This window comes from Schistocerca cancellata, chromosome 2 (genome assembly GCF_023864275.1).
Source record: "Schistocerca cancellata isolate TAMUIC-IGC-003103 chromosome 2, iqSchCanc2.1, whole genome shotgun sequence".
Lineage (NCBI taxonomy): Eukaryota > Metazoa > Arthropoda > Insecta > Orthoptera > Acrididae > Schistocerca > Schistocerca cancellata.
Window position 1 is genome coordinate 470750486 of NC_064627.1, and position 17084 is coordinate 470767569.

The window sequence follows — 17084 nt, forward strand, 5'->3', positions numbered from 1 at the left end:
ATATTTGATTTAAAAAACCCACCGCTGTGTAATACATCGAAAGTTCTACAGAAAATCCCCAGACACATCTATTATGATTCTGACAGCTTAATTAGTAGATACTTGATGTCTGAATATTGGTGTATGCTATTGTATCAAATTGTTAGTTTTGTAATCTACCTCACATTCTCACTACATACCTTGTTTTTTTTTTATGTTGTCTTATGTTTAAGTATGTCTTGTTTGTGGTTTCATTTTTATAGTTCTTGCTTTTGTCCCTAATGTGCCATCAGTATGCATGCATAGTAGCTTCTGGAGATGACTGATGTAGCATTGCTCCTGCTTCTGTTGTTTCCCCTTAGCACTGGGGAACATGTATGTATTTGGCTTCCTCCTTGCATATGAAGTCTATTTTTAATGTGACCTTGTCTGTCGGCTGTGAATTTTCAAGTTTCCAAGAAGTGTATAGTTCCATATATACATTTACAACATTTGCTGTTAGCAGGAAATGTTAGTAGTGTTATTGGATGTGGGATGATGTTCTTTTATGTGACATATGTCTTTGGTATTTTATCATTATGTAATGCTGGGTGGGAAGTATGCCACCTGGCTGACCAGGTGGTTTATGGCAGCTATTAGGCTGATAAGAATATTCAATATACAGTTTTCTTGAGATCTCATAGTTTAGTTTTCTCTTACATTATTCTTCGTTATTTACATTTGTCTGAAAATAACTGTTTTCTCTTCAACTAGTTTTGAGTTTTAACATGAATGGCACTACATTTAACATATTGTATATAATTAATAAATTAGTGACTTTCATCATTTTCTTATTTGTTTAATTATGTAATTAAATCCTGTATCAGCATAGTCTCGTACTTTAACATTTTTAGTTGAATTTTTATAATTACTCGCAAGGACAAGAAGTAAATTTTGTATTTGGTACCTTTGACAATTTTATGTTAAACTTAATGATAAGAAAAAGAGATTGGCACAAATAAAATGTTCATAGAACAATTCTTCTTATTTTATTTCTGATACAATATATTTGAAAAAATAACAGCTTGTACTTTGTTTTCACAGTAAAAAATATGATTCTTAGTAACTTAATTTATATTATATGGTCATCATGGTGAAATTTTATGCCTGTTATATATCATTTGTCACAGCAACATTAGTACAATGACTTCACTGGAGACTGAATTACCATTGGTCACATAGCTTGAAGTGTGTGACAATGCACCCAAGCTGTAAGGCCTTGTCCTTTTGGTGATATTGCTCAACGTATGTTTTCCTGGATACTGTGGGATAGTGAGCTGCAGTCCCATCAGCAAAAATGAATTTTCAAGGCAATTTCTCTGATCAATGAGTTATTCTGTGATGTGGGTACCAGAGTTCCAGCTATTTGCTGATAATTACACAAAGTTTAATAAACCCATGTGCAAGGAGCAGATGTCACAGATAATGGAAGACAGGCACAAGACAGGTGGGAGAAAATACTTCTAGCTATCAAACGAAAATAAGATTTTCAAAAACATATATTGGGAAAAATAATATTTATTTCATGCCAGCTACAAATAGGATGCATGCAAAAAAGTAAGTAGTTTCATTAAACCAAAAGCAAATCCCATATTAATTAGCACACAATAGTGTGATATTGTAACCCACTAAACAACAAGCACAAGTACATAACTAAAAAGCATTTTCAAAAAATGTCAACAACAGTTTATAAAAGCTGCTTAGGTAAGATCAACAATAGTTTATAGCTACAAGAGGAACTCTCTTTCTTGTATCATAATTTTTTAACAAACAAAATACAGATTTATTAGCATCTTATATTGCTTGACTATAAACCACAATTAGTTTACCACATAACTTAAAATGGTGGAAGACCAAACCATTCAGGTCTAAACTCTTCCAAGGACTTGAGAACAATAGTTGCATCTTGCTTCATATCATCATTAACTTGCTCATCTGGTGTCATAACAACTTGCATGCCAGCAGCTCGCGCAGCTTTTACTCCATTTGGTGCATCTTCAAACACGAGACACTAAAACGAGGAAATGAAGTTCAATTTCTTTTCATAAAAAATTTCAAAATCAATTTAGTGTCTGAAGAATGACAAGGAATGTCCAACACAGCACTTTTAATACATACACCGTATAGGAAAATGAAATCTTCAGAAGCTACAACAACAATGAGGCAGTCTACACCAGTTTTGAAAAAATTGCTGTGAGAAAAGGCAACAGGTTCTAAATATATAATGTTACTGCTCTTCCTGGCACAATGAAGGTGCAGTACGGAGGAAGATCTGTGCATGTAAATGGCATTACAAGATTGACAGAGAAGAGTTACATACTTCTCTCATGTGTCACTTCACCAACACATCCACAATACAGGCTGACAGGCCAAAAAGACTCTGTGGTGTTCTCTTCTGCAATAGATCAACAATTATCAGGGCACAATTACACATGGCAACATTTCCCATTGCTAAAATATCATAAATAAACTGTGATTTACCAGCGCAGACACTTAACAAGTATATATTCTAGTCCCACTTGACACACTAAGTGTTTCTTTTTGTAGAAAGAATATAATTTCAGTAAATTTGTAACAGGCCAGTCTCCTGTGCATATGTTTCTTTTCTTTCTTTTATAGCGTCTTTGTAAGGAAGAAAAATCTCACACAGTGCCTAGTTGCTCAATGAAATGTAATAAAAAATGTATTGTGTGATACCATAGTGGAAAATTATTGATGGTCAGCATTGTTGAAATGGCCTGTCACTAAAACAGCTGAAAGTACCCAAAAAATTCTCTTTCTTTTTTGTAAGAATGCGTCTTCACTCACTTATGTTTAGTCTTTTGTACGGGGTCTGTTGTTGTGAACAGACATGCTATGTAAGACTGTTTAAAATTCGTTGTTTGCTGGCTTAATGTCATTAAATGTGATATCTATTTAGAACTTCTGTAATTATATCTACATATTCCTAGTGCAGATAAATACTTTACTTTCACTATTGTGTGCCCTAAGATTAAGAGCCCATAATTTTAATGTAACTTGTGTTCATTTCACGCAAGAAACATTATGAATGATCCAGTCATTTCAGTCATTTGTTTCTAAACAGCAATGCTGCCAGTCTTTGCTCGTGTCAGACATCGACCTCAGTTGCAATAATTAGATGGTTCACTATCCTAAAATGATGTGTTATCCTCCCCTGAAGTTACAAATGTTAAGAAAAATAAAGTAAAAGAGATAACATGCCAACACTCAACTTTATTCGACTGCAGCAGAGGCAAATAGAGGATCTCAACCTCTCATATGAATTATGTAAACTACAGAGAAATCACTGAATAACTTCTGTTCTGTTACAGACCTTTATAAGCAAGCCACTTGGGCATATGCCAGTACCCACCAAAACTGACATTAACCGCTCTGCTGCAAACAAAGTAATATCATGAGTTGTACATTATTTCACAGTTTATTGGCAGTTACAAGAATATGAATATGAAGGCCCAATGTTAGTGGGTTCCCCAAGAATTCAGTCAAACTGCTATTCTTTTTTGTTCTAATATGTAAATTTTCATTATTAAACACAACAAATACTGAAAGAACTATTCATGTTTTGTACAAGGTGTACTGATGAAGTTTGAGCTATTCAACACTAAAAATTAAAATTTTCAAGAGAAAAAGCTTTTACTGGTAGTTTAGTTACCTGCAAACCAACTGATTTCACTTTTCCACCTATTCACTACTCACTTCAAAGCACTTTTCACAATGTTGCACGAGTTTCTTCAACCCTGCATGCATATAAGTTCTCTGTCTGGGAAATGGACCCACTGAAAAAGGAATCCTCATTTCCACATCATCTTCAAAGTGAGAGGTGCAAGAAGTAAGTCTCTAAGTGTGAGTTTTGCATTATATGGTGAGTGATTGAAAAGATCCTAACAGAAAAGCTCAATCTTATCCTTGGTGTGGGCAGTGGTGTTTGGACATACACTGTCATCGAACAAGAGTATCCCAGAGGACAATTTGCCACATTGTCGAATCTGGATGGCATGTCTCAGTTACAACATTATTTTGCATTACACATCAATGTTACAGGAAATCATTCAAAAGAATGCTCTTTTCATCCCAGAAAACAGTGGGCATCATTTTTCTTGGTTTTGGCAAAGTTGAATGGTACCCCTTCATTGACACTTGTTTTGATTGTGAGCTTATGTAGGATATTCATGTCCCATGACATGTAACAATGTGGGAAAATAAATTATTTCCATCTCATCAACGGCAGTCCAAAGTGCTTGTCCAATTTTCATTCTCCGCTTTTCCCTTTGGTAAGATTTTCAGTCCTCACCTTATACACAATTTGCAACAATGGTGTGTATAATGGTACATTCAGCATGTGAAAGTTCATCAGACAGCACACTGATCATCAATTGTCCATCAGATCACAGATACCAATCCACTTGCACAATTTCATCAGTCTGGATACTGGGTTTGCTACTCTGCTTCTCATCATGAAAAATTTTATGGCCACTTTTAAAAGTCTTAACATAATTGCCTAATCTTTCCTTCTTTCCTTCGCCAAGTACCATAGCCCCAAAAATTACTAAGTAACGTCAGTCACAATCTTAGTTTAAAAATTTCATTTACATTTCGTCAATATTTGAAACACATTTGTAATTTACAAATTCCTCTTTTGCTATTATTTCACTGCTGGCCGGTGTGGCTGAGAGGTTCTAGGCACTTCAGTCTGGAACCGCATGACGCTACGGTCGCAGGTTCGAATCCTGCCTCGGGCATGGATGTGTGTGATGTCCTTAGGTTAGTCAGGTTTAAGTAGTTCTAAGTTCTTGGGGGCTGATGACCTCAGATGTTAAGTCCCATAGTGCTCAGAGCCATTTTTTTATTATTTCACTGCTATGTTTATTTGCAGTTCTTCCATCCCTGTATTGTCTATTTTTTTATGATATATGTTTACAGACAAGTAATATCTTTTACTGTGCCTAGTACTTTCCTTGCATTATTGTAATCTCTACTTCTATGATCCCCCCATATTATTTATCATAATACTGGCCTCCATTCTTTCTTAAACTGTGTATCTTTCTACTTCTCAGTCTTCTACTGTGTTCTCTCTAGTCTGTGTGTCCTTTCTAATTTACAGAAAATTTTCATTCCTTACTTCTCCACTTCATACATTTAATGACTCTCACCAATCACATACATGTCTGGTAAAACAGTTCTAATTTTTTTGAATGACGATACCAGTCAGTGGCATTATTGTGACCACCACCTATGTTTGAAGTCAACATGCAACAACCACTCTCATACAGCTGGTGACAGCACTAACAGTGGAGGGTACATAAAGCGTGTTGAGGGGAAGCGAAAAACAGTGCAGTTGTTGTTGCAATGCGGAAACAGAGTAATTTATCTGACATTCAAAAGGGCATGATTATTGGCTTTTCAGCAAAGGGCGGAAGTGTTTTCAAAGTAGCTTAGTTTTTAAAGTGCTCATGTGCTGCCATCGTTAAGGTATACCATGCATGACAAAATGGCACTATTCAAAACTGTGGTGCACCATGGGCCACAGATTACACAGGTGAACAATGACAGCAGAGATGGTTATGAACGAATAGACATGCAACTGTTGAGCAATCAACCCCCTTCCACCACCCAGATGAACCATGAAGCTACCAACATTGCCTCCTCAATGACTGTTCAATCAATGTTGCTGCATATATGTTTCCACAGCAGGCACCTGGCGCAATGTATGAACACAAGAGTGCATCTATCCTTGGGGGACCACGTCCATCCCACATGCAGTCTGTTTTTCCTCAGCATGATGACATCTACCAGCAGGACAATGCAATGTATCACACAGTTGATAGTGTACATGCATGATTTAAAGAATGCCAGGATGCATTTGCTGTACTCCCTTGGCCACCAAACTCCCCTGACTTAAATCCAATTGAGAATCTGTGGGACTACCTCAATTGGGCTGTTCACACGATGGATCCTCAACCAAGAAACCTATGGCAGCTGGCCGCAGCATGGGTTGGCAGGGCTCCATATCCGTGTCAGAATCTTCCAGAACCTCAGTGACTCTCTTCCTGCACATCTCACAGCAGTCCATGCCACAAAATGTGTTTACTTAGGCTTCTGACAGATGTTCACATTAATGTGACTGTACTTTTATTTACACAATTGACTACATTTATTTGAAAATAGCCTATACTGAAAATTGCAGTAGAAAGTTTGAATTCAATAACATAAAGTGCATCCAATGGTGACAATGTTGACAATTCAAACTTTTAACACCACTTTCATGACTTGAGAGGGCTCCATGAAAAACAAGTGATTGTAGGATAATGAAACTTTGTGGAAACATTTTTAAGGACATGCAGAAGAGAAATAATAAACAAACTATTGCAAGAAACACATTTTAATTTCCACATGAGAGAGTTGTGTACTAATGTTCACTTTCCATGTTACAAAGGTGCTCAATTTGATGACTATCTGCATCCACGACAGTCTGAAACGACACTAAAGAAACCATTTCATGATTGATGAAGTCTTCTCGGGTTATCAGTCAAGTCAAGGTGTCATTCTGTGGCAAGGCTGCAACAAGTGTCCTACTTGTCATCTCCAGGCGAAGTGTCAGGTTTGAGTCCTGTCTGGTTCTTTATAGCCACTGGACTGCCAACTCTTCTGCCTCATTGTGTCCACAGCACCAATCATGCACCTCCGGAAGGGGTGTTTCGGGCCGCGATGGAGGCAGTTGTGGCTGGTGGTGGTGAGGGCTCCCTGTGTGCTGGTGGTGTGGGCGTCACATCCTGGTGGGTCCTATCCATTCCGCCCACCGCCTTCACCAGTTTTGCACTGGAGCATTCTTGTTGTATTTTTGTTATTGTTGTGTCCCTTATGATGCTAAGCTGAAAATTACTATCTTAGTTGACAAGGTTATCATGGACTCTTATCTCCACAGCCTCTTTAAAGATTGAATCCCAGAACCTGTTCACCCTGCACAGCAGCTTTGTTTGTTCGAAATCAAGCGTAGGGTTTTCCTTGAGACTGTGTTCCACCACTGCAGTTTTCTGTGTTTGGCCTAGGCAAATGCCCGTTATGTGTTCTGAGCAGTGCTGTGATATACATCGCTGTGTCTGGCCGATGTACTTATTGCTGCACTTGTGGCTGATGCTATAGACTCCACGTGTCTGTATTCCTAGTTTATCCTCCACTGAGCCCAGCATATTCTTGATTTTGGCTGATGAGTCAAAGATGGTTTTAATGTTGCTATTTTCAAATATCCTGGCAATCTTTCCCATGGGAGGCCCAGCATAAGAAGGAATGCCAAGTGCTTAATGTCTTCTTCACGACATCATCTCTTCTTCTTGCTCGGTTGGAAAGTGTGTCTTACCTGCTTCTCAGAATAGCCATTCTCACTAAAGGTTTCTCTCAAGTACTGCAGTTCAGCAGGTAGACTCTCCTTGTCGCATGTGCCTTGTACTCTGCACATCAAGGTGGTGAGCACAGATTTGCATTTGCTGCATGGTGGCAGCTACTGGTGTTAAGGTAGGTGTGTGTCTTCTTTCTGTAAACAGAATGACCTAATGTGTTGTCAGTCTTCTTCTTTATCATGATGTTGAGGAAAGGCAGACATCCATTTTCTTCACCTCCATGGTGAAGTTAATATTATCATGTACGCCATTGAGGTGGTTAAGAAATTCTTGTAAATTTTCTTTGCCATGCAGCCAAATGACGAACGTGTTGTCCACATAGGAGAAGGACACCTTCAGTTTCAGGCGCGCCATTTTGAGAGATGTTTCTTCGAAGTGTTCCATGTACAGGATTGTGATACATTTACCACCATTGAAAGTATGTGTAGTGAGTGTGTGGCATAGCAGTTCCTCACATCATCATATTAGTACTGGCACCTAATAGTAAGTCAAGACACTAACACTGCTAGGAATGTAAATCCTGCAGAACAGTCCAAACATCATTCCTACAAAGTTGGGTACTCCTACAGTAAATAGCTATCCACTGACACTGCCTCAAGTACAGAAAGTCTAATTATAACCACCCTGTATGTGAGAGAGCTACCAGCATTATTTTCTTGCAGAGTCTGTTGCATCAGCTTTGGCTCTTTATCCTACTTTCTCTTCAGATTTCAAAGCAATAAGCTCTGATACTGAATATGAAACACTTAAAATGAACAAAAAGATTTCACACACATTGTTCATACTTTTATTTATAATTTAAGTTGGCACTGAAGTTGTCGCTACTGATGTGTTCACGAAGTTAGTGTATTTTGGGCATTACACATTTGTACATTACAATATAATTTATTTTAAAATTAAGTAATCAAAGTTGTCACACACACTGAAAGATGAAAATTATCAACAATTTGTTACCTTTTCTGGGTCCGGATTGTCCTCAAATCTCGAAGCACAGACAAGGAATATATCTGGAGCTGGCTTTCCGTGCTCAACTTCAGGATCTGTACTTGCACACACAATGTGATGGAATAAACTCATCAGTGGTTTATGATGACTTGTTTTAATTTTCACACTTTCTGCTCCACTGCTGGTTGCAACTGCTATTGGTATGCCACGTTCATGCAGATGATGTATCAGTTTATCCACTCCTGAAACCAAACTTTGTTAGATACCAGTTGATAGGTGACATTGTTCATAGACTTGAGACCAAAGTTAATATTACAATTTTTAATATATATATTAATTTCTATGTATTAATTTCTGAGCATGTCCAAATTTCCACCTACAATTAAAAACTAAAATATGTAAAAAATTATAGCCTACTCTGCACCTCACATTAAATTTACTATACAAGGAGTGTCCAAATAGATTTTACAAAAAATAAATAATTGTAACGGCAGAACTGTACGGCCGTAGTGGACAGTGGGAGAGCCGCCACGCTATGCGCTTATCACGCAGAATGCTGACGGCAAATGCAATCTGAGTCATGCGCCGTGACGTGTACACAGCCACCAACTATGAAGAACAGTCTGAGACCAGTCAGTTGCAAAGATGTATCGCTCTCAACACAGTGTTGATGGGTTACCAGATGCACGTAACGCACTGTCGCACCATCTTTATTAATAAATGGTAAAACTAAGTTTTCCGTGTTCCACATTCTGCACTACTCGGAACTACTGCCCACACATCCCATCCTAACAGCAAATGGAAGCAATAATATTTTACTCGGCCGTCCAAAAGACCCCATTAGATAAGTGGTGCCAGGTGTGGGATTATTTTCGGAAAACCTACAGTCCTGAAGAGTACAGCAATGTGTAAACTTAACATCGGAGCATCTTCACGACAACACAGCAAGCAGCAGTAGCCAAGGACATCGTCCGACAACACAGGGACATCCAGCGCTGGAATTCAGGTTAGTCTACTCAGATTGGCTTAAAACGAAAGAATGTGATGGATTTTAAATTTCTCTGTATTGAGTGACCGGTATAGACTGCATTCAAAATGGTAGACGCGAACGTGAGTAACACGGTCGATCTCCAAACCATTATAGAAGAACTACAAACAGATATTCAACAATTAAAAGTAGATAAAAGTGAGCGTAGCCTTCTTTGTAAGTATTCATTAACTATTACATATAGCCAACTTAACCAGAGAATAAAATACAAACAAGCAAGTTAGTTTCACACGAGAAGATTAAAAGTGAGAATGCACCTAAAAACTAAAATGGAATAGAAATTGATAGAATTATTGAGCAAAATGTCAGACATCATAATACTGATTATACAGTCCAGACATGAACAATTTCCCAGTGGTAAGAAGACCTGAAGATAGAATGACAGAGTGAACTTTGAATAATTCCTCACCACCTAGAAAAACTACAAACACTGGATGTATCTATAGTAACAGTGTAATCATAACAATTAGTTATGTATCTTGACACACTTTAGTTGGCACGATTCAGTCACCAGCCATTCCCTCCACCTTATTCTGTAGTGCATTTTTGTTTATTTAATTTAAGTGCAGTCCCTCTGACATTGCAACATAAATACAGGATGAATCACATACAACTTGCACTACAAATGTTGTGGAAATGGTAGGTCTATCGATGTGTAGTTTTCACAGAAAGGTTTGGTAGTCAGGGGCTCGTATTGTTAGCCAAAAAACAGAATGTAATAATATTTAGAAAATATATTTTTTTGCAAACTTACACTCTTTTAAATGGAACAATGCCTATTGGCACTAACAAATTAAAAATAGGGTAAATTAGAACTGCAGTGTGGTTTGTTGCAGGATTCCACAGTGAGTCATTTACGAGATGTGGTATTTTGAAAAGTTCCTTCACTGACACTCGTACAATACCCCTGGTAGCACACACTAAAGTACAACACAAGTGCATACATCTACATAAATATTCCGCAAGTCACCATACGGTATGTGGTGGAGGGTACACTGTACCACTATTAGTCATTTCTTTGCTGTTCCACTTGTTATGTGGTGGAGGGTACACTGTAGCACTATTAGTAATTTCTTTGCTGTTCCACTTGCAACTAGAGCTTTGGAAAAACGACTGCCTATATGCCCCCGTGTGAGCCCTAATTTCTCGTATCTTATCTTCATGGTCATTACACGCATTGTATGTTGGTGACAGTAGAATCATTTGACAGTCAGTTTCAAATGCTCGTTCTCTAAATTTTCTCAATAGTGTTCCTCAAGAGCATCACCTTCCCTACAGGCATTCCCATTTGCATTTCTGAAGCATATCTGTCACACTTACGTGTTGTTCAAACCCACCTCTAACAATCTAGCAGCCCGCCTCTGAGCTAGTTCAATCCCTTCTTTCAATCTGACCTGGTATGGATCCCACTCACGCAGTACTCAAGAAAAGGTCATGCCAGCATCCTAGATGTGGTCTCCTTTACAGATGAACCACTCTTTCCTAAAATTCTTCCTATAAACGGAAACCTTCCCCACCACAGTTCCCACATGCTCATTCCATTTCATATCACTTTAGACTATACACCCAGATATTTAAATGACTTGGCTGTGTCAAACAGGACACTAGTAACAGTGTATCTGAATGTTACAGGTTTGTTCTTCCTACTCATCTGAATTAACTTAGATTTCTCATGTTTAGAGCTAGCTGCCATTTATCACACCAACCAGAAATTTGTCTACATTGTCTTTTATGTTCCTACAGTCACTCAACTTTGACATCTTACCATACACCACAGCATCATCAGGAAACAACCGCACATTGTTGCCCAACCCCATCCGCTAAATCATTTATGTATATAGAGGAGAACAGCAGTAGTCCTGAAACTTCCTGGCAGATTAAAACTGTGTGCCAGACCGAGACTCAAACTCGGGATCTCTGCCTTTCCTATCAGCGCACACTCTGCTGCAGAGTGAAAATCTCATTCTGGAAACATCCCCCAGGCTGGGGCTAAGCCATGTTTCCGCATTATCCTTTCTTTCAGGAGTGCTAGTACTGTACGGTTTGCAGGAGAGCTTCTGTAAAGTTTGGAAGGTAGGAAACGAGGTACTGGTGGAATTGAAGCTGTGAGGATGGGGTGAGAGTTGTGCTTGGGTAGCTCAGTTGGTAGAGCACTTGCCCGCGAAAGGCAAAGGTCCCGAGTTCGAGTCTCGGTCTGGCACACAGTTTTAATCTGCCAGGAAGTTTCATATCAGCACACACTCCGCTGTAGAGTGAAAATTTCATTCTAGAGCAGTAGTCCTATCACATTTCCCTGGAGCACTCCTGATGATACCCTCGTCTCTGATGAACACTCGCCATTGAGGGCAACATACTGTGTTCTACTACTCAAGAAGTCTTTGAGCCACTCACATATCAATGAACTTATTTGATATGCTCGTACCTTTGTAAACAGCCTCCCGCAATGGGGTACCATGTCAAATGCCTTCTGGAAATCTAGAAATATGGCATCTGCTTCTTGTCCATCCATAGCTCACAGTATATCATGTTAGCAAAGGGCAAGTGGCTTCCTAAAACCATGCTGATCCATGGACATCAGCTTCTCAGTCTCAAGAAATTTTATTATATTGAGACTGAGAATATGTTCTTCAAGGATTCTGCAGCAAATTGAAGTTAGAGGTATCAGACTGTAATTTTGCAGGTCCATTCTTTTACCCTTCTTATATACTGGAGTCACCTGTGCTTTTTTCCAGTCAGTTGGGAAAGCGTGTAAATACCCAGATCATGCCACACTAGTTGGAGGTGACTTTAACCTACCTAGTATAGACTGGAATGTCTACGGATTCATTGCATGGGGCTACAGACAGCCAGCCATGGGTGAGAGATTCACGATAAATGCAAGCTAGGTTAGGGGCCAGAGCCGTAGAGTACTCTACAAAAACAGAATTGGGAGTTCATCCAGACCTAGTGATTTATTTGATTTAGATCTTTCAGTTGTTTCTCTATGCCAGGGATGCTTATTTCTATGTTGTTCATACGAGAGTCTGATGGTCAAATGATGATATGTTTGTACAATTCTCCTGTGTGAACGATTTCTTGAATGCAAAATTAATATCTTTGGCTTTCATTTTGCTGTCTTCAATTGCCGCACCAGACTGGTGAATAAGGAATTGAATGGAAGCCTTAGACCTTCTTAGTGATCTTACATAGGACCAGTATTTTCTTGGTTTTTCTGCCAGAGCTTTTGCTAGGGTGTGAAGGTGATAGTTGTTGTATGTTTTGTGTACAAATCTTTGCACAGTTGCATGAATCTCTACTAACCTTTGCTTGTCGTCATTTGTGCATTCTCTTTTGAACCAAGAGTGCAACAGCCTCTGCTTCCTCAGTATCTTCCAAATTTCATCAATCATGGAGGATCTTTTCTATCCATTATTCACTTTCTAGGCACATAACTCTCTAAACCATTATTTACAGTCTGCTTAAACTTTGCCCAAAATTCCACTACGTTCATCTTCCTGGAACTAAGTGATGTCTGTTCACTGTGTAAGTGAGATGCTAACGACTGCTTATCTGCCCTATCTGGCAGAAACACTCTCCTAGTCTTCTTGACTGATTTATTAACTTCCGTCATTACAGTTGCTATAATGACATCATGGAAGCCAATCCCCGCTTCTATACTGACATTGTTGGTAAGGTCCGACCTATTTGTAGCTACAAAAGGTCTAAGATATTTCCGTTGGATGTGGGCTGCCAAGCTAGCTGCTCAAGACAGTTTTTAGAAAACTGTGTTGAAAAGTATTTCGCATGGCATTCTATCTGTACCCCCATGCAATGAATCCATAGACATCCCAGTCTATACTAAGTAGGTTAAAGTCACCTCCAACTACTATGGCATGATCTGGATATGCTACTGACCATAGTTTTCTTCAAATTATTCTAGAACTGTCACAGTGGAATCAAGTGGTCAGTAAAAATATCCAACAATTAACATTGTTTCACCTACACCTGTTATACACAACCATAAAACTTCAATGTCACACCCAACTTCAACCTCAATAGAGACAATATTTTTGTCAACTATAATGAAACCCCCGTCCCTCCTACCGCCCCTAATCTCTCTTAGCAATATACATTCCACAACTCATTAAATATCACAGAGCTTTCCACTTTGGGTTTCAGCCAGCTCTCCATCTCAAAAATAATTTGAGTGTGAGAGCTTTCCTGGAATGCAGTAAATCTGGTAAATAACTTTATTATGAATATTTTGACAGTTTATTGATGAAACACCAGTTGTGTGGATTCTGACCAGTAACGAGACAACTGATCATCACAGATTGTGTTCGAAACAACTCCTGGCAGCGGCCCAACATGCTTCCAGTCTAGTGGTGAATGACTCCAGCACACTTGCTGGTATTTCAGTGGAGATATCTGAGCATACTACAATAATACATTGTTGCATATCATCCGGTGTAGTTGGTATGTCCTTGTAGGCAGCGTCTTTCAGCTTTCCCCATGGAAATAAGTCTACAGGCGTCAAATCTGAGGAGCAGGCCAGCCAAGGTACAGGTCATCTGCGTCCAATCCAATGATTTGGAAACAATTCATGAAGAGAGGCTGTAATACTTCTTACACTATGGGTTAGACAGCCACCATGTTGGTACCACAGGTTCCTTCTAGCCAGCAGACGAACATCTTCTAGCATCCATGGGTGATGATCTGTTGGGAGGCTGCGAGACCTGTGTATGTTCAGTGTTCCATCTATGATACAGGGCCTATGAGCTGATGGTTCACTATCCCACACCACACATTTACATTCCATGGATGTTGACATTCCACCTGACAAAGGCAACAGGGATTGTGAAAAGACCAATAGCGCATGCTTCAGCAGTTTACCTGGTCATGATTGGTAAATGTGGCTTCATCACTAACAAGACACACAACATATCTGGAGTATCCTGTCTCAATGCCTCTGTACAGAAGTTAACATGATTCTAATATTCATTTTCATGCAGCTCTCGATGGAGAGAGATGTGATAGGGATAGAACCAATGTCAATGGGGAATGACGAGCCTGTCAACTTTTTCTGCATTGCTAAATCCCATCATCCACTCATGACTCGCTGCTTGGACAGTCACACAAGAACTGACTAACAAGTCACAATGCACTCAAGGAAAATATTAGCACACGGTAAGCAAATATAACTACGCAAGTTGATTGGCACAAAAAAGAGTAGGTATGGAAACTTTTCAAAATATGATATCTGTCAAGTAAGTCTCACTAGAATCCTGCAACGAACACCACTGACATTATAATTTACCCTACTTTTAGTTTGTTAATGTCATTAAGCAATGTTGCATTTAAAAAAAAGTGTATGTAGTTTCTAAGTATTACTAGAATCTGTTCATTGGCTAACAGTATGAGCTCCTGACTACCGATCCATTCGGTGAAAATCGTACATCAATAGCATTTTCCATTTCCATATCTGCAGCACAAGTTTTAGGCGATTCACCCTGTATATTATGTGTCACTTGCTACTGCTCATGTGGCACAAGTTATAACAAACACTATTAAAAATATGTTTCTCACATGTTAATATTGCAGTCAACAGAAGACATGGGCACATAAAATTTAAGTTGCCACAAATGATGTACCATCTTTCAAACAAAAAGAAAGGGAGCAGACAGAGAAAAATGGAGGAATTCATATACAAAACTCACCACACTTGCTAATTATAATATGATCACATGTTATACAGAGTTTGCAGCTTACTGCATGTTAAGTCCAAAAGTTAGCAAAAGGAGTTGTTAACACATACATGCAAGTCAAACTAAGGTTACACGACGGTAATGAGTGGAAAATACCATTCCCCATATATCAAGAGATATGCACTTGTGGCATCTGAGTTAATTTCATATAGTCAGACTCTGTGCAGTGTATAATGAGTTATGTCCTAGAGCTAGCAGTTTGCACTATGGTGGAAGAACAGTCTACTGGGAACAGTGTGTTATTCTTTCTGTTCAGATCTGACACATTATACCCTGTAATGTCAACATATTCTGAAAAAAGTGGATTACTACATTCTACAAAGATGATGCATTGAGCTGGATGCAGGCACAACAAAAAGCCTGTTACACATTGAGCTTTTGACCAAAGCCTTCTTCAGAAAGGTAAGTGCACACACATTCACACAAGCAAGCACACCTCGTGCACACACGACTGCTATCTCCAGCTGCTCTGGCCACATAAAATGATAAGGGTAGTCTGAATAGTCTCTTATGATGAGACTACAGGAAATGTACTCTGGCAGGTGAATTACTCCAACAGAAGAATACATTACATCACTGTGTCATTAGACTTAATTAAATTGATCAGAATAATAAATAAAAATAAAAATTATGGATTTAGGCAAGTTCATGTGAAATACCGTATTGAGTACAAAGGGCTGAAAACTGATAGTTGCAATTCATGGTTTTAAAGATATTTTGTGACACTGGTAGATTTGTAGAAAGGGTTATTAAAAGAAAAAAATATATGAATCAGCAATGATTCAACATAACTGTGGAAGGTCTCCTCAGAGAGAAATAAAATAGCAGAAGAAATAAAAGGAGCTGTCTGGAAGTTTATAACTAAAAAACCCTGAATATGAAAGCTGTTTTTCCAAAAGATATTGTGGAAAAAAGGTTTTTATCACTACACTTGACAATGACAGTGTTGTATGAAACGTACTCTAAAGGTTTTGCGAAGAAACAGCTCCTGTATTATTGGCTCTTCTGTGGTGAATTCCCTGTGATGAAACTATCAAGACATTGACTATTTTTTTTTTTTTTTTTTTTTTTTTTTTTTTTTTTTTTTTTTTTTTTTTTTTTTTTTTTTTTTTTTACAGATTAAACCATCACTTCACAAAGACAAAAGGTGCACTAAAGAAATAATTTGACATGCATCACAATCTTGCCGATACCATTTTCTAATCAAAGATGAAAGATAAGGAACTGTCAAAAGCCGATGGACAGAGAGAGACAAGAACATTTAATTTGTAGCAGTTTGTGCCAATATCTTTGTACAGAATTCAAGTGGTTTTCTATGAGCAACTATTGACTTATAATCTCATTATTAAGATAGTGGATAAATATTCTGCTTTCTGAGGAAGGATGCCTGGCAGCAAGAGGAGTTAATGAGACAGAAATGTATTTGTTTCAGATCAACTTAAAGTAACTGAAATATGATGTGATGTCTGCAATCATGTATTTATATACATGTGATGGAAAAAACATGAACACTCATGTTGCTGTAAAATGCCTTATGGCATAGCAGAACTTGTTACTGAAAGAAACTGGTCATCATTATTTTACTGCTAGGATACATGTACGTGGAGTGAAATGCATGACATAGCTTGATCAAAAGAAGAAGGAAAAATATTTGATTCTATGGTTCTATTGAATATCTCCATGGCTTATCACAGCTCATTCAGAAATGTCATAAAAACAAGCCATTCACTGTTATGTAACTGATTTAACAAATTATTATATTATATTATATTATATTATATTATGCAACATTTTTAAAAATTTAGTTATGGTAATGCAGTGTAGACAGGAACAGTCACGCTTTCAATTGGAGAAATGGTTATAAATTTACTCAAGATGACTGTGGAATCAGCAAAATAACAGCTGGCAGGCCGG

The 17084-nt window shown here is 38.3% G+C and overlaps 1 protein-coding gene across 1 annotated transcript in view; it reads right to left on the reverse strand.

Annotated features, from left to right (window-relative positions):
* Positions 1 to 1520: 1520 nt before the first annotated feature.
* LOC126161994 (pseudouridine-5'-phosphatase-like) overlaps positions 1521 to 17084 on the reverse strand; it is a 131462-nt gene continuing 115898 nt past the window's right edge. Inside the window, exons 3-4 of the mRNA XM_049918197.1 lie at positions 8388 to 8620; positions 1521 to 2029 (exon numbers count right to left, since the gene is read on the reverse strand). Of these exons, the coding sequence (XP_049774154.1) occupies positions 1856 to 2029; positions 8388 to 8620 (407 nt within the window). The 3' untranslated portion in view covers positions 1521 to 1855. The remainder of the gene's footprint in view (positions 2030 to 8387; positions 8621 to 17084) is intronic.